At 41.1% G+C, this 18,485-nt stretch overlaps 1 protein-coding gene across 1 annotated transcript; it reads right to left on the bottom strand.

The window, feature by feature from the left end:
- Positions 1-952: 952 nt before the first annotated feature.
- Positions 953-18,131, bottom strand: UBE2L3 (ubiquitin conjugating enzyme E2 L3). Its single transcript, XM_062010178.1, has 4 exons — positions 18,046-18,131; positions 9,519-9,614; positions 6,347-6,533; positions 953-3,092 (listed from the first exon to the last, which is right to left on the bottom strand). The coding sequence occupies exons 1-4, from the start codon at positions 18,070-18,072 to the stop codon at positions 2,938-2,940; spliced, it is 465 nt and encodes a 154-aa protein (XP_061866162.1). The 5' UTR covers positions 18,073-18,131; the 3' UTR covers positions 953-2,937.
- Positions 18,132-18,485: the final 354 nt, after the last annotated feature.

The following is an 18,485-nucleotide window of genomic DNA, read 5'->3' as shown; positions in this document are numbered from 1 at the left end:
CAGCATTAAACCCTCAATTTCTTTTACATGAAAGGGAGTTTAAAATGGAGATGTGAACAAAGAACTGCTAAAAGACTTCTAAGCAGAGAACTCTTCCACTGTGTAAAACAAACAGAGGTAAGGAAATTTCTCAGTTCTAGACAGCTTTAAAGACATCAGAATTCAAACTAAACCCACAGTCAGACCACTGCCTGCAAATGCTGTTGCACCAAGGATCCTTACGAACAGAAACCTGAACCTCAAATGTCTCTCAAAATAAAACCATGCCACAAAAGCTTTGAGAGCAATCTTTATTAGGGTAGCAGAATGGAGTTGCAGAAAGCCTATACCAGTACTCGTGGATGTAGTTTCACCAGCACGTTGCTTTTGCTTTGGATATTAAACTGCACGTTTAGGATTGAGCATGGCTTAGGGAACCAGAGAGAACAAGAGCTCCATTTCCTGAGTTAACATAGGACTTCCTACTTTGATTTTTTTTCCCCCTCCTCCTCAGACTTTGATCACACAGTGCAGTGTTTGATCTGTCTTTTCTCAGAGAGCTGCCTGCAAACAAAAGCCACAGGTTATACGTCCCATCATTTAGGAATTGAACTGTGAGGAACCCACCAAGAGAAGGGAAGCAACAGCCATCTCCTGTGCAGCCTCTGCAGCTGGAGCCACAAGGGGTGGCAGGGTGCAGCTACAGGGCTGCACACAGTGACCAGTGGGCCTGGAACGACACAGCCCTGCCCCTTCCCTTCCCACGGCATCCCAGGCACCCCCAGACAGATAAATGCAGTCTTGCACCTGAGAGGCTTACACCAGAATGTAGACTCTTCACTAGTAACAAGGGCAGCAAACTAGTGCTACAGTTCTGTTTTAAATAAAGTTGAGAGAATGGCAAGTTTCCATGTCAACAGACATGATCCAGAGGTACAGCGACTCGTGTGATGCAGAAGTTACACACTTCAGGTTGACAGATAATTTGGCATTATTTTATTATGAATCTTGAGTGAGCGTGAATGAAACAAAATCAGTACCAACTTTCTGCAAATGAAGACACAAAGATGTGAAATTTGGTAACAGACAGTGCTCTCACAAGCCTGAAAACACCTGGGAAATGCAAGTTTCCGTAAATAAGGTGAAAGTGGTTGAACTTTATTTACCTGCCAAAGAATCTGTCTAAGAACACTTAAACATAAAATTTCTTAGCTCCCTAACTTATAAAAAAAATTACTTTCAACAGAGGTGAGGTACTGGGCTGTCATTGTTTACACTAAATCAGAAGTGAAAGCCAGATGAGAGGGATGAAGATACAGCAAATATACAAGACATTAAAACCAAAAGAGACCTACTGCTCACACACTAGTTCTGAAAGGTTGCAAAGGCAGAGGCTGCATTAAAATCAAACTGAGGAGAACAACCATCTGGGTGGGAGAGTTTTCTAACTCAAACTTCCTGCACATCAAAATGATATGTGCTCCCAGATACCTACAGATTTCTGGAGAGAAACGTTTGTTCAATCACACACCCAAGTTGGGCAGGCAGGGAAGGGGCGGCAGTTTGACTGTGTGGCAGTTTAACTGGAGCCATGATCACACTTTAGATCAGGGAAAGCAGCGGGCAGGCAGGAGAGGCAATAGACACCCAGCCAAGGAGGCTCAATTTGGAGCAGAAAGGGCTTCCTTCAGCATGCACAGGTGTGCCCTGGAGCAGCAGGAAACAGCTCTGCCTGGTCAAGTTAGAATGACAGAATGAGACATGAAGCCCTCATTAAATCATCTGACCTGTTTGTAGCCCAGGAGCTGCAGCAGCCCAGCGTTCTCTTGGACAGGTTATTGCTTCACACTGTCTCATCCCATTTTCACTAAGGACTGTACAGCAATCGAGCTGGGAAGGAGCACAAGTGCCCTCCCATGGAACACAGATGGTTCTTAAAATATTCTGATGGAAAAAATGTCCTAAGATGACTAGCAGTGCTGTCAGATTTAGTATTTGAATTCAAGATTAACATTTCCAGACCAGTTTAACTAAAAAAAACCCAAAAAAACAGTTGATGACTTTGGTACCTCTTGGTCCCCGGGTTCTGACACTCTTCTCAACTGGTTGCAGTGTTGTCCTGTGCACATTTTCCTGGCTACTCTGCCCAGGCAGGAACAACAGAAGTGAAAGAAGTTTATAATCACATTCCACTGCTAGTTTGCTACAGAATTTTTTTCCCCACAGAGTCTTCCAAAAGCAGGACATAAGCCACACTGGAACTCAATGACACACACAAAGGTTGGGTTTCCCCGTTTAATAAATGTTTTGTGGTAACATCAGCCAGATTTACATGAGACCTGGACATTATTTCTGATTGGTTTTGTGAGGTTGGTTTGGAGGGTTTTCTTTTTGTTTGTTTATTATGTTACAAACTGAAGGGGAACTTGCAAGAAGTCCCACCAAGCACAGTGCAACATTTAGAAAGAAAAGTAAACAAAACTGCCAAACACTCAATCACGTTCTGCCAGAACTGGGGTATTTTTTTTTCTAAGACATCAGTTTGGGGGGAAGGGGCTAAAACTCAATGAGGAATTAAACGAATCCAAGAGAGCAGGAACTGCAAGGGAAAATAAGAAATGACAGCCACAACCTTTTCAATTTAAGGGCAGAATATAAGTCTAAGATATTTTTGATAAATTCTGACAAGAAAAAGAAAACAGCATACTTTAAAGTATATTGAAGCAGTGATTTTTAAACAAAGAAAGCAGAACTAGAACATCTTAAATTTTAATCCTTTCTTTACAGGTTACCTAGCCCACTTTTGATTAAGAAAACTGTAGAAAGTTAGTAACAGCCACAAGTTAACACCGAAAGGTGGCACTTGTCAATTTTCCATAGAGTCCTGCTTTACGGGGTGTCTCAAATGCACTGCTCCGATCTTCTATCGTACGTTGCTGACATCAATCGTGTCAGATTTTAGTCCACTGGTCGCTTTTCACCATATTTCTTTGTAAACTCTTCAGCATTCTTACAGAATTTTTTACGGTCCTTAGAGTATTCTTCAGCTAGGTCAGCCCGGAGGGGATGCTCGGGCTGTGGATCATTCACCAGTGCTATGAGGGACTGGATTACTGTCAAGAGAAGTATAAACAGTCAGAGACTAAGATGATTAACTTTTAAGAATCAAAGTGTAAGCAACCATTTCCCAGTAAGAAAAGAGCTTTAACTGCATTTCAATACACCCCCACAAATCTAGGGTCCTTTCAAAAGCAGAGCAGGAATAAGCTACAGCAACATGCCAAGAGTTAGTTCAATGATCATGAATGAACACCAGAAAGTCGTGTTTGTAAACAAAAATCAACTTGAATAGACACCAAAACACACTACAAATTATTTCCCCTGTAAGTGGCATCCTGTCTGAGATACTCTCCCATGGCGAAGGAATAAAGCTTCATAGGGAAGTTTACCTCAAAGGGTTTGGGTAAAGATGGAATTTCCATCCCAGCACCTGTCACAGTGATGCATTTGTAACTGGGCCTGCTTTTGGAAGCCCTTTTTCAGCTTCATTTTCCATGTCTCTGCCTTCCCCTCTGAAAAGCAGGGGATTGTTCCCCTAATTCTAAACTGCCAAATACATCCACTAGTAGCAATACACAAGCCAGTCAGAACTATGAGACGTCCTTCACCCCTCTGTTCACAGCCATTTCACCGACCTTCCCCTCTCACTGTCAAAGGAAATGTCATTCTTAAAATAACTGAACTGCACTTGACATGTGCAGTGCTCGTTGCATCCTGCAGCGACACTTCTTGCTACATTTTCCTAGCACATATTCTCATGACCATGTAAAGCAAGGCAGATCACCATGGTCAGGAGTTCTCATAGTCACCCACTGACAGGTACAGGCATAACCCGCTGAAGCTACAGGAATGGGTGAACAGGAAAAACATTTCCCTGTGTGCCAACATTAAATACTCCATTTGGGGTAAGCCTGTGCCACTTGGAGGAATACAAAGTAGCACTCCAAGGGTTCTTATAACCAAAGCCTGTGACCTCCCCATACTGCACACTGGGGCTGCCTCCTGAGCCCTTTCCCTGTCTGCAGCTGGAGCTCTGCGACTCAGCCACATGGTTCCTGGAAAGACAGAGTCTGTTTGTTCTGAAACTGCTACTTTGCAGTTGAGTAGGATTCTTCCTAGTTTTCCAATGTCAGTTCTTATGATACTTATCACTTCAATCAATACTAGGACACCAGAGAAACTTCTCTCAGAGCATCAGTCTTCTCATGCTTACACTCATTCCCATAGGAATGGGGAACATACCTCAAAACAAATCCTTAACATCCAGAGAACTGGTATTAACTTACTTCTGAGGGACTTACCAGTCCTGAACTTAAGGCAACTGTCACCACATTGATGACTCCTTACAGAATTAGCATCAATACTGCCTGTGACAACACCTTTTCATTCAGTAACACACACTAAAACACTACAGAGAAAGCATTACTGTGTTATTAAGGTTAATACACAAACCAGAAAAAAGATCAGGACTGTCATAACAGGAGTTGCCTCAATATCCACGGAATTTTAAAATGACAGGTCACAACAGTTTGTTTTAATATTAAGCATAAATAAGTACATCAGTAAGATGCATGATTAGTACATGAAAGGTGAGTTAATGATTTATGATAAACCTAATCTCTCTATTTTCTTGACACCAGACTGATCAAATCCAATTGCTTTGATGCTGTTCTAATAACATTGTGTTATTTCCTTGAGAAAGGCCCAAACAGCAAACAGACTAGGGTTTTGTTTTCCAGTGCAGAGTTCTGGAGAAAAAGGAACAGACACTCCAGCAGGGCTGAACTGTTGCCAGTTCACAGGAGGATGTGGTAACAACAGACCTTGACACTAAAAAGACTTATTGAAGAAAAAGAGGTAAAAGACAAATGAAAGCCCACAAACCACTAGAAATCAAGGGATTTGCAATACTTTGGTATCCAGGATTTACTCCAAATTCTGATTTTAACATAGTTTATATTCATTCTCTCAGACAAGAGGGGAATTGCTGATACTCAAGGAGACATCGACCATTCCCTACATGCAAACATCTGTCTCCATAGTTCATCAACTTCCACATGAAGTGAGGCAGACATATCATTCCCTTTACTGCTAGAGAAGGCTCACAAGATCAAGACAACTGCTAAGGCATCAATAGAACCTTCTACACATTGTTTCTACTTCACTTCTCCCAAGGATCTGTCTGCTATAATCTGGGATAAATCAACAACAAATCCTAAGATCTTCACTGACCTATTTGAGTTTAACAGGGTGGGTTTTTTTTGCCACCACCTCTGCCTTCTCCACAACATTCAACTACTTGATCTTTCCCCAAACAACAAGAATTGTCCTATTTTGTCTTTGCAGCAAGATTATGCAAACTGAAAGTAGTTTTATTGGCATGCAGAAGCACACAGAAAAAAAAAGAAATCTTAAGTACAACACTGTTTAGTATCAAGACCACAGTTCAAGCAAAAGTAGCCTTGAAGGAGTCTGGAAGGAAGGAATACTTTCTCCTATAGAGCAAGATACTACAGTGGCACTGGAGTTCTTGCACTGAACTGAATTAGTATTATTTAAAAATACACAGGTTTTGAAGGATGTTTGCTCTTCCTCTATGTACAATAAAAAATGCTTAATATCAGACTAATCATTTCCTGTCAAAAATCATGAAATTTTCACCCCAACAGAAAAAAAACCCAACTCAGATCCCACTCTCAGTCTGCCACAAAACCTACTGAGGGTTTTTTTCCCCATAAAATATTGAAATTCTTATCCAAAGACATGCTACACAGTAAGCCTCACAGCAGTGGTCTTTTAAGAATTAAGAGTTAATTTGTGTTATAATTTAGTGCTTTGTCCCTTTGATATTTCAAACCATCTCTTCAAATCACTGAGCCACATGACAAAATATACAAAGCCTGGAAATTTTAGACCCTTTCTTTCAAACATGCAGGAATATACTGAATGCCTCTGGATTATAAAGTCACAGTTCAAAAAGAAACACAAAATCACCTAACATAAACTACCACCAGAATTTAAGTATGCCAAGGACACTGGTTTAATAAACTCTTCAGCCACGAGGAGTTCTCTGGTTTCCTGGAAGTGAGAACACCACCCTCAGTGTCATTACCTTACATTCCAGTCACAAAATGAGATTCCAAACAAGTTGCACACTGTGCTCACAACACATGATTCATAGCACAAATCTTACAACAATGAGCATACCGTAAGAGCAGTGACCAGCTGACAGACTGAAACACTATTGGCTTTAAACTGAAACACTAAGTTTCTTGATATCCAGTTTGTTCTCCACATGGAGTCCTACCTTGGTCAGTTTTGGTTGCTGGCTTCCAGTTTTCAGCACTAATTACTGGCAGACAAACCTGCCCCTTTTCATCGATGTTAGGGTGATAGATCTTTGTTTTAAATGTAATCTTGGGAGGTTTGAATGGATATTCTGCTGGGAAGTTGATTTCGATTCTGAAGGCTCCTTTGTCATATGGAGGATTGTCCTGCAGTGAGAAAGCAGATGCATGTAAAAGATGTGGAATATTCTAATGGATACATTTAAGAAAAAGTATGTTCCAAAAAAGTATCTATTTGACAGACTTCCATCTACCAAATGACCTATTTTAAAGGTACGTTCTTCCACCACATACTGACATGTCTGTGTGTTAGGAAACAGAACCTATGTGGTAAGAGAGAAGAAATACAACATTTTCACTCTGGAAAAAGCAGATTACCACTGATCTGAAGCTGGCTAACATCTCTATTGAATATCTACTGAAGAAAGCATTCAATCCCATTTACTTTGAACTCAAGGTCCTACCTAATAAGTAGTTTTACTCCCAACTTGGTATTTCATGAAACATTGTAAACCCTGAGATGAAAACACAAAGTCTGACAAAGAAAATAGGTTTCCCTAAACATACTTATTTTACACGTCTCAATATGGTGGCACAAACAGCAAAGTAAATAGATTTGTCAGATTTCCCTGTATGTTCCAAGAAGAATTTTGTGCTGACTACACAAAAATCTGCTCAGCATTCATTGGTACTAAAGATAGTCACTGTGTCTGCCAATGAGCAACCCACTCTTCACAGATCATTTTTGAAGGAGCATGATGAGAGAACCATGAAGTAAGCAAGGCAGCTCTTCATGCTGAAGCAGAAACAACAATGCCCAGAATCTCATTTGGAAAACCTGTTAGACTATTGCCACTATTTCAAATACTAACTGCAGAAGAAAAAGAAACTATTGCTACATTTAAAGCTTACGAAAATGTCATTATTCTCAGAACAGTTCTTTACTGTAACTCATCATTAAATTGAGGCAGAAATGTAGGTAAAGAACTGCTCATGTTTTAAATATACAAAACAGAATCTATAAAAAAAAGATTACTGATGAACAAAATATGTTACATAGACCAAAAACTTTTAAGGCAGTGTTTTTCACAGTAATTCTTGCATGAATGCTGTTAAAAATATTTACTATGTATCTTTCACAGCCTCATTAAGCAGCTAAACAAAATTAACACTTAGTTACAGAGTTTAATAATGAGTAAACTGGTTAGTCCTACCGAAGTAGGAGCAGTATGTCTTTAAATTGTAAGCAAGAACATTTTCTAAAATGGAAATAGCATGTAAAACTCTGCTGAGTTTATGCTCTTGAAAGATTAAACTTGCATCTGGCTTGGATATTACATTTTTAAGCCAGCATCACAACAGCTAAACAAATTACATTAAAACTAAAGCATCTTCTGTAGCATAATCTAAAATAATAAACTATGTTACCCTTTGAGCATGTACAACACGATACTATTAATTGCTAAATTAGGTAATTTTGTGATAAAATTCCCTCTTAACTATATCAGTAGTGAATTTAAGGTTCTTTCTCTTGTAACAGGGCATACTACAACCCAAAAGGCAGGTATGAAGCACAGTTCACTGCATCAAGGTTTAAACACTTGAACCTTTTGCAAAACAAACACTAAGCCCCTCCTCTGGTGAGCAGAAGCTGATGTACACCAGATACTGCTAATTTTAACAGGAATAAACAAGTATTTTGGTGTTTTGCTTTATTAGTCATGTTTACCAACCCTATACTGCTTCAATGCATTACCAAAGCAGTAAACTGTTGCCCATGAACCACAAATATCAGAATGGCTTATTAAAGCATATTGTTTCTCAGCTTCTGACAAATTTGCACATTGAATCCTGCTTGCTTTTTATTTGCAAGAGTAGCCTCAACCACTCAAAGGAATTACTTGCAGGGATGTAAGTAAACAAGAGTAAACTCAATGTATTCTACCATATGTGAAGTGCAGAGGCCTGGCCATTATCCCAGCCTGTGTGGTCTGAATTCGGGAATGGCCTCCAACTAACAAAGCAGAGGCGCCGCTAAAGAGATCTCTCAAAGTCTTATAATAAAAAGGCACATTTACACTGGTCAGGGGGTCTTTTAAATAGCACCCAAGGAAAAGCAGGACTCATGCCCTAGTGGCACAGTCTTTATTGCTGTAGACTTAAAAGTAACAAAAAGACCATGGGCCATGGCAGTGGAAGAGAAAGGAGGTGAAAATCAAAGTGACTTCAACATACTAAAGATCCTTCTTTCCCCTGTGGAACGAATCCCTCTCTATGTGACCAATACAGTGGTTTTCTGCTTCAATTAAACATTCTCTTAAAAGATTGTAGTGCTTTAAAAAAATAGAGTTTTGGATTTTAGCATTAAAAGAAAGTCTCTTTATTTAGGCACCAATTAAAGAGATAACTTCTGAAAGCCCAAATATTTTCCTTGCATCAAACTTTCCCCAATACTCAGTGTTATCCTAGAGATAAACCCAGTTGATTTTTTTTAAAACACATCGCCATTAAGGAGTACAAACATTTCTCATCTAACAACTTTCTTCCTTATGAGGTAAATTTTGTACTTTAAGCTTAATGTAATAAAGTACCAACTTCATTTGCTTTCCCTTTCCAAGAGCCCTCCTGAGTATGGCAGTGTCAGTGCTGAGCCCACAGCCCGTGCCATGCATTAGACCAGGCCTACCACTAAGGAGCATTCAGCAGACATTGATCTGCAGCACCTTTCAATTATGTATGGAATTTTCTTGAGACCAGCTGTAAGAAACACTAACACTATCAGACTGATCAAATAGAACACAGAAGACACTCAAAATTAGAAAGGAAAATTACACTATTTGCCCAAGATTACACAAAATGTCTGAAGAGAGACAAGCATTAAGTCCAGGAGCACACTCCACTGCCCAGAGTGGGTTTAAGATGCCGTACTATAACTTGTATAAACTTAAGATGTATTTATAAACAACTCACTTCTGGAGAAGCCCACAACACAAAAAGCCAGGTTTTATAATATTAAAAGATTCCTTCCAGGATGCAAAAATCACCAACAACACTACTAAACTGAGGATTTATGAGATACAAATGATCCTCATTTTATTTTAAAGCTTGTTAGAAAAAGTAGTCTATACTCACAGGAACAATAAGCCCTTGCCAGGTCAATAAATTAGCTTCATCAACCTGGATATTACGGAAGTTTTTCATTCCACACTTGCGGATTTCTTCAAGCTCCTAAAAAGCAAGCAAAGTGTAAGCGTTAATCACAGTGCTAAGCAAGATTCCCACACTTATTTTTTTCAGGGTGCCCAGAGGTCAATGTGGGTTTCTTTAACAGTAAAGAAGCTTGAGGTTTTCACAGTGGCAACCCACACAATTAGGAAATAACATTTTGCACCTGTAAGAAGATTCTCTGGACAAGACATCAAAACACCTTTACATTTTGATATGCCAAGAAAATACAAAAATCATTAGACACAGTGAAGTACAAGTATTAAAAAGTGGGTTTTCTATTCCAAATGTGAATTGGTGCCTTTGGTAACAAACTGCTGATAACACTGTGAAGCACAGAAATAAAATGCACCTTCAGATGTGTCTGAGAAACAAAGGTTTGGAAGAAATATTTCCTAAGTTTTAAACATGGATAAAGTCACTCAACAGGCCAATTATTTGAACTGAAAACAAAGAATTTCCTGCATGACCAAGTGAAATTGATGCAAACCCATGAAAAATATGGCTGAACTAGCCTTATTTACACCAACAGCTTAAGACATAGCTTTATCTCTGTTTTGTACCTGAAAGTGAACTCGTCTCATTATAGCTGTTATCATTCGTGAACAAGGTCTTTCTGCACCAATCACCAGTTAAACCATTTTCATCAGTTAGTGATCCAGGTAGCAACAAGGCAAGTATTTTGGTATTTTTTTCTGCTGAAAATAATGTATAAGCCCTGGTGTAGCAACAGTTTCCTGGAGTATTTCATAAGACCTAAAAAGAAAGGCCTCAAGGTTCCACTTCTCCTCCTCCCTAACAATTACAGTCCTTTGCTGTTGAATTTGGCAGTTTTATCTCTAAAGAGAATTTAACTAATTAAAACTTAAAAGCCATCCACAGTGGCATCTAAAACTTTCCCAGTGCTTTCAAAACTGAGGCACTGTCTGTGTGTCTACTAAGTTAGGAAAAGTGTTGCTCACACAGCAACACTGCTGTGCTCTGCCAGCACACAGCTCTTCACTGGGTGCTGGCCTATTTCCTAGATTGTATATTATTATGATAAAAATACCAACTACAAGAAAAGGACTGTACACTGAAAACAACAAAAAACTCACCAAATCCAAAAGCCAAAGCAGTTTCCCTGGTACAAGTACTATCCTATCTAAAAAAAAGAAAAAAAGCCAAACATAATCTAAAATAGCTCCATGTTCATCTTGGATCAAACCTTCTTGTCTCTGGCAGAGATTTAGTATTTGCAGTAATCTCCTGCATAAACTTGCATCATGATAAAGATACAAACCCAAAGGGAAACATTGTTTTGCATGTTCCAAACACACATGAAACAAAAAAGAAATCACGACAGCCACACATGAGTAGACGAACACTGACATTCCCACCCACTGCACCTATGAAAGCAAAAGCATACTCTTAACACGGAAGTTTAACCTTAGAGTCTCAAATATTGATCTATGTCCAATGCAATCTTCACAACGCTAGAACCAACTATTTAGTCTAACTCCACCGCTGACAGATTCGCACAGCATCATAGACAGTTTGGGTGTTTTTTTTAAAAGAAAGGTAAGAGGATTATCCTATTTCCTTAGAGAAGGACAAACATACAAAACTCCCACAAAGATGATCCCACAAAGCACATTTATAGTGATACAGAGCAAACTGAAATATTCTAAAGGCAATAATTTTACTATCATGGCTACAAGAGATCCTTCACTGTCACTGAAACTGCAAATGCCTGACAGGGTCAGAGGAGCAGCTCACTCTGCTCACTGTGCACATACAGAACTGTGAAGTCCTGGCAAACCACGACTCCACAGAACTAAGAGGGATCAATCCCATTCCACACTAGTTGTAAAGCATCAAAAGCATGAGGAACAAAATAAGCTAATTAACCAGTAGGTATTTAAGCATCAATTAACATCCATCACAAGTGCCTTCACTCTAGAACAAGGAAATTAAAATGGGTTTAGACAATCTTCTAGTTTTTATATCAGAAACATAAACAACAGAAATTCCCCCCACAGTGTACCAGTGTGAGTGCAGCTTCCATGCAGGAGCTTTTATCATAGGTTCAGACAATAGCACTGCACTGCTTCTGGCCCAGAGAACAATTGCCCAGACACAGAAGGAGGGAGGACTGTGACTCTACAATTCAGGTATGTTATTAAACTAGTAAAATAAATTAGAAAAGCATGGCTTCATATTACTGAAAAATTAAACATCTGCATGTTATAATTAGATTCAGGTTAAAAAAAATTGCATATTGAGTTAAGAAATGCAAGAATCCAGTACCGAGATCATCACAAAACTGCAAAACTGTGTACGAAAAGAAAAAGTTTAAAGAAATATGGAAATTGCTCCTCATTTTCCCCTCATGTCCACAACATAAGAGAGGGAATTAAAGAGCCTGGAAAACTCTAAACAACTCATCAAAAATTATTCAGGACATTTTCTTCTCTAAATTGACATGTGAAGCCTTTGCAGGAATTCACTTTCAAGATTTAAGACAGTGGTAAATTAATGCAGTGTATCAGGACTGTACCCAGTGCTTCTCCTGCTGCTGCTGGGGGTCCTGCAGTAGTAACTGAGAACTGAAAAAAAGGGTAGGATAGGGACAAATCAGGTAATTCTTTCTTCACACACAGGCAGGACCACAAAGGTCATGGAGGATCAAGCCTACCTTATAGCTGAGCCCTTGTCTGAACTAAACGCTTAAGAGATTCCAATTTACAAGAGAAATTACTTTTCTTACAGGAATCAATTCTATGTTACTTATTTACAAATAGGGGTTTTTTTCCTTCACATTGCTATCCACACAAATACAATGTAATTCTATACTCACAAGACATGCTTTTAAGGTTTTTCTGTCTAATGCATCAGGAGTGGTAAGATACTCACTGTTCAATTCAAAGGTGTGAGGGGAAGTTGGCTGTTTTTTTTTGCAACTGCCAAAACCCATAATAAAGATCTGACTCAAAGCTAGAGGCAGACACAGCTACAGTATAAATGTAGTTTAAGAAGTGAAATGAGCTACTAAATGCTTTCAAAAAGCACAATTTAAAAGTTACTATTGCATTTAACATGGGCTTGAGCAACTCCAAAGGGACAAAAAATTACTTTACATGGTAAAAGGATACAGCCCAGATATTTATTTGAAAGTAATACTGATAGTCTAGGCTGAGAGTAAACAGATTAATTCCTTCTCTTGTCCTTCACTCCTTAATTTTGTCAAGTAACATAATTAAAGGGGCAGAGAAGGAATGTACCTAAAGGTTAGATGACTGCAGTAAGTATTTAAATCAGTCTTCGTTCCCCACTCTGTTACCAACCTTGCACGTGACCTTGCTGCACTGGCCTGCTCATTTGTAAAACAGAAATGTCTTACTTCCTGGGGCTCTCTAGAGATGTGATGTTTGTAGTTTGGATCTGTTCAGAGAAAGCGTTATACGCAGCATATGAAATGGAGAAAACATTGTTTTTGAAGTGGTATCTGATCTTCAGGTACAATGCTGAAGGTAGTAATAAAAGTACACTGTGTAATCGTTTGTGCTATTCAAAGCAAAAATGTTTGAAATTAAAAAGAAAATTAAATATCACCAGCTTAAAATGTAGTGAAGTCCCTAAAAAACTCTGCAACTGTTTTGCCTACGCATCTTTCAAGTTTGAGGACTTCTCTAAAAAACCAAGCTAGATGGGAAAATGCAGTGAAGACAAATACTTGTAAGAGCACAATCCAAGAATACAGAAGTAAGTGCAAGAGCTCATACTGCCCCCAGAAAACTTCTGTATCAAGCACATAATCCTGTTAAAAGCACCCCTTCCAAGTCTACTGAAATAACTAAACCATGATTCTCCACTGTTGACCTGTCGATAAATATATTTTTATGTTCCTATGAGACCTGATCGAGGTGACCCTGCTTCTGCAGGGGGGTTGGACTAGATGACCTCTAAAGGTCCCTTCCAACCCCTACCATTCTACGATTCTATGATATTCTCTAACAGAAGTGCGACAAAGTTAAACAGGCTCGAAGACTTTGATAGGGAACCATCCAGTTTTACTTTCTGAATCTCATCTGGTACAGAGAACTATTCAAACACTCTAAAATAGAAACATAATGAAAAACCCCTCCAAACACACAAAATCAAATAAAAGCCAAATAGATTCTAACTCTTATAAGAGCTACTATTAACTCTCCTCTGCAACATTACAACCCTGTTTATTCATATGTCTTATTTATTGAGTAATTTTACTTTTTTAGCAGAGTATTTTCATTTGACTAAAAATCCTTTTGTCAATTCTCAGTTTCCAAAAGGGAAAATGAACCTGTATTCTGCCTTCCACTTAAGGACAATCGTACATCGCTCAACATCCCATCTCCCTTGTTACTGAGAACTACCATTTGCATCAATCTAGAATAGTTTTTCCAATACCAAAGTCATTTAAAATGCCTTTATCTGGAACAGCTATGGTGTTTACAAGACCACAGCACACTGGAGACTGCAGGTACCTGGGTGTGGCCTCGTGTTTGTATTTTGTCATGGGGTTCAACAGTTGCATAAACGTTTGACTGTGCAATTACGGAAGCAGAGCAAAAGCAGTAAAATTAAAATGATTGTCTCCATACCTCATTTCACGTGGGAGGTGTTATTTACTCCTTAAATCTGTTCTCAATTTTTTAATACTACGGATATTTTTGAACATCTGAAAAACCAGGAAACAAAAGATCTCACCGACACTGCAGCTCAGTCCTATCACAGACCAACACAGAAGGGAGCAGCTCCACACAGGGACCACGACAGCCTTCTCAACCACCACCTCAAAACGCCTGCTGAAGGTATGTTACTACACCACTATGACTATCCAGCACCGAAATAGCCTTCCCTTTGCAACTACCCACTACCTCTGCACTCAGCATGTAACTACAGATCTCTCACGGAGAACGGCTTGTTTTACATTAGTGGGTGGCAACTGTGAAGAGCATTTCATTGTAATCTCTGGCATGTCTACTGCAGATCTATGTTGCCAATCATACATGTTTGAAGACAGTTTGCTTTTTTTATGAAAAAGGATTGTGAAACAAAGCAGCTTAAAAGAGAAATTTCAGAGCCTTTCCTAATTACTTCATATTTACCTGTTTTTACCCTGGGAGATCATCCATAACAACATATCCTTGACAAAGACTACTTTATTCCCACCTCTCACATTTCATAAAGAGTCAAGATCTGACAACAGTGGCTCTCTGAAGAGGTGTAATGGTGGCTCATAGATCAGAACTCCACCTCTGATGTCACTAGAACACAATCTATCAGCCATGTTTATGTCACACTTTTGCTAACCTAGGTGTGCTCCTGGAAAGGGCATACCTTCATGGATTTGTTGTAAAACAGCAGAAAAAACTTTGGTTAGACTACTTGATGGTATAAAGCTCTGCAAAAATAGGCCATAAATAAGCTCTTTGGCCTAGGAAATTTAATTTGCTCAAACAGACACTGAGATAACAAGACAATCTCATTCCTGTCATAACTTCATGTTTAAAATGGAACAGTTCAAGTACAGTGGCAATATTTCTAACCATTGCACAAGCAGGTTTGCTGCTGAAGATACAAATGGCTTCCACGACCTGAAAAGGACACTCATTTCCACCTGGAAGGTGGAAGTTATACTCCCCAGTTTTCTACAGGCCAGTGTGTTAATTTGAACTTACTACATCCAGTCTTTTGAGATCTTGTGATTAATGTGAGTAACAATGATGGGTTCAGAAAAAATGCAGTACTTCAAAATGTTGGCAAGACCTTAAGGAAATGAAAATGGTTTTATTTTATGTGACCTATAAAAGGTTCAAAGTTTATTCTTACCAAAGGCAAGCTTGATAATTAGTGCAAAGAAAAGACAGTTAATGCTTATCCTACATTATTTTAAAGATAATTGAGTGACACATCAAAAACCCCTATTTCCTTTAGCTGTAATCACACATCACTCTATGACCCTGAGAAAGACATGTCACAGACTCTTATATTGTATAACTTCAGTAGTGGAAGACTTCTGAAAGTGGATCTGTGAAGATGGAACTTCAACACAATCATATTAGGTTGATACACGTGTGAATTTGGACTTTCAAATCATCATGCTGCAGCAATTCAGATTACATCATCTGTACAAGAGCTCTACTTTGTTCCTACTGAGAGGAATGGCAAAACTGAAAGCCCTTTGGGCTGACTCGACTTGCCAAAAAGGCACGAAGGCAGCTGCTTATTTAACAGCCTTTACCAGTCATGTGATACAGCATCTTACAGCTCTCAAACCGGCATGAAAAAGGTACACAACATGCACAACGCACAAGCACCAGGCAATGAAAACAAACGTAAAAATGTAGGAGGGCTCAGTCTTTCCTTCCTTCCCATACCACTCCCTCTGAAATGCAACTGACACACAGTTTTTCTAGAAAAGGAGGTCACGTTGTCAAAACCCATTTTTACATCATTTTTGTGAAAGCTGAAAGTACTAACTGGTGTCTCAAAAGTACAGTGGAACAGAGGAGGGGGGCTGAAAAGCAAGAGGCACTGCAGATATTAAGCACATTACTTCTCTTGCCTTTCAGATTTTTATGTTCTATTTTCAATGTAAAAAGAAGAAATAATTAGAAATGTATTTTTTTCCCCCTCACAGAGTAACAGTGCTGTGCTTCTGAACAACTAATGTTTCTTTTTCAGAACAGGCAGAAAAGTTGCCTTACAAAAACATAAAATTAAATGGCTGTTTACTACCTGAAACTAAGGGGAACAATATTTGAGTATAGAGCAACAGATATAGCGATTAATAAACTAAAGCTGTGACAAAATAGAACAGCTATCAAGAACAAGGTTAAAAAATTAATGCCATCTCATCAAGATCCTTCAGGACAATTAAAGGTTTATGCCTACTGATTTGACATGTATAAATGACTCTGCACACAATGTATCTGGTATTGAACTTCCAATTGAAGTTCCACATTTTGAACAAAAGCAGCCATATGAAAGCACTGCTTTTTCTATTTTGAAGATATTGGTATCTTCAAAAGTGTCCAAACTTATAATGGTTAATTATCCAGCTGCAAAATTAAGGAAATGCCACTTCAAAACCTGCCATTTACACGTCCTAGGGAAATCCCAACCCCATTAAGGGCCCAACATTCTTGAAGCCAGCTGTAAAACTGAAACTACATGATTAATTTGAACAGAATTGTCCATGTATCTGTTAAATCTTCGCGCATCTCACAGGAACAGGTTTTTTAATAAGGCTAAAACATTGCCTGATAGTCACAGGGTCTTTCCCCTACATTTCACAGGACTCGCCAGTAAAGTTCATTGATTTACATTACAGGCACTTTTGATGCAAATACTGTAGGGTATTGCCACAGCACTTTACAGATGACTAAATTTCATGCCGCTACGTATGCACGTCCCAGTCAAACACCACTGCACACAGCTTCTGATGTTAATTGGCAATTACATACAACACATAAAGCAAATCCGTATGCTTCGGGGACAATGGTTATCATTTTCTAACAATTGCCTTAGTCCTCAAGCAAAATGATGAGAAACATCATCCCAAGCAGTATGTTACAATAAACTATATGTGCTCCCGGTTAAAACCCATCTGGGGCCGGGTTTACATTTACAAGCTTTATCTGTACTTTACAACAAAAGCAGCAAAGACAAAAACATCACCAGGTCTGCAGTGAATGAGGAAACTTCTGAACCCAGGTCCATATTTCAGCGTGATAAACCTCTTACTCATACAAGGAAGAGGTTACTCGCCGAAACAACGAAAATGAAATTATTTCATCCCCGAGCATTCGGGGAAGGTTCCTCACCAGGGAAGGGGCGGGTGGAGCGGAGAACTCCCACCCGCCGGGAAAGAGAAGAGGGCGCTTCCCCGCCGCCCGGCCAAGCCCTCCTCGCGGGCAGGGCCGCGGACTGCACCGCGGCTGCGGCACCGCCGCCGGCAAGGCGACCCCTCTCGCAGCCCCGGGGATCGCCCCGGCCCCGGGCGGGGGCCAAGGCGTCCCGGCAGCGGCGTTTCCTTCCCCCCCCCGGCCCTTCCTCTTTGCTTAGTCACCGCAGGAGCCCCTGGAGGGAGGGGGACGGGGCGGCCCGCGGCGCCCGCCGAGAGCCCCCGCTTGCCTGGCGTGGCGGCCGAGGGCCGCAGGGTGCCGCCGGAGCCCGGGGTGGCGGCGGGGAAGAAGGCGAGGCCCCTCACGGCCGCGGCCTAGGTGCCGGCTGCTCCCGTTCCGGTCGCTCCTGCCTGGGGGCCCGCCGACAAGAGGGGAGGAGGCCACCCCGCCGAGCCAGCGGCCGGGGAGACGACTCCTCGTACTCGGCGAGGCGCCGAGGAGGAGAGGGGGGTGCCCGCCGCCACCCGCCCGCCGGCCCTTCCCGGCGCGCCGCTGGCTGTTACCTTCATCAGCCTCCTGCTGGCCGCCATCTTGGCTCTGCTGCTGCCGCCCCACAATGCATGGCGGCGGCGGGCAGGGCGCTAAAGCGCTGCGCTTCCTGGGGTGGCGGGCGGGGGCGGGGCTGCGCGGCGGGCTCGGCTCGGCTCGGCTCGGCTCGGCTCGGCTCGGCTCGGCTCGGCTCGGCTCGGCTCGGCTCGGCTCGGCTCGGCTCGGCTCGGCTCGGCTCGGCTCGGCTCGGCTCGGCTCGGCTCGGCTCGGCTCGGCTCGGCTCGGCTCGGCTCGGCTCGGCTCGGCTCGGCTCGGCTGCACCGCCGCTGCCGGTAGCCGTCCCGCTCGGCAGTGCTCCGTGCACACCCGTCGCCCCGGGCCGAGGGCTGCTGGAGCTCCTCTGGGAGGGCCCGTTGTCTGTCTGCCGCCAGTACCCCCAGTACCTTTTGTCTTC

Source organism: Colius striatus, chromosome 17 (assembly GCF_028858725.1).
Source record: "Colius striatus isolate bColStr4 chromosome 17, bColStr4.1.hap1, whole genome shotgun sequence".
Taxonomy (NCBI): domain Eukaryota; kingdom Metazoa; phylum Chordata; class Aves; order Coliiformes; family Coliidae; genus Colius; species Colius striatus.
The sequence above is the reverse complement of the archived record's forward strand: the minus strand, read 5'-3'. Positions and strand labels throughout refer to the sequence as shown.

What these genes read in the sequence shown, in the direction of transcription:
- UBE2L3 (XM_062010178.1), bottom strand. Translation starts at nt 18,072, where the DNA reads ATGGCGGCCAGCAGGAGGCTGATGAAG. An exon ending in CCAGCAGGAGGCTGATGAAG is followed by an intron (nt 9,615 to 18,045) that starts GTAACAGCCAGC and finishes CTTGCTTTTTAG; the next exon opens with GAGCTTGAAGAAATCCGCAA. An exon ending in GGCAAGGGCTTATTGTTCCT is followed by an intron (nt 6,534 to 9,518) that starts GTGAGTATAGAC and finishes TTCTCACTGCAG; the next exon opens with GACAATCCTCCATATGACAA.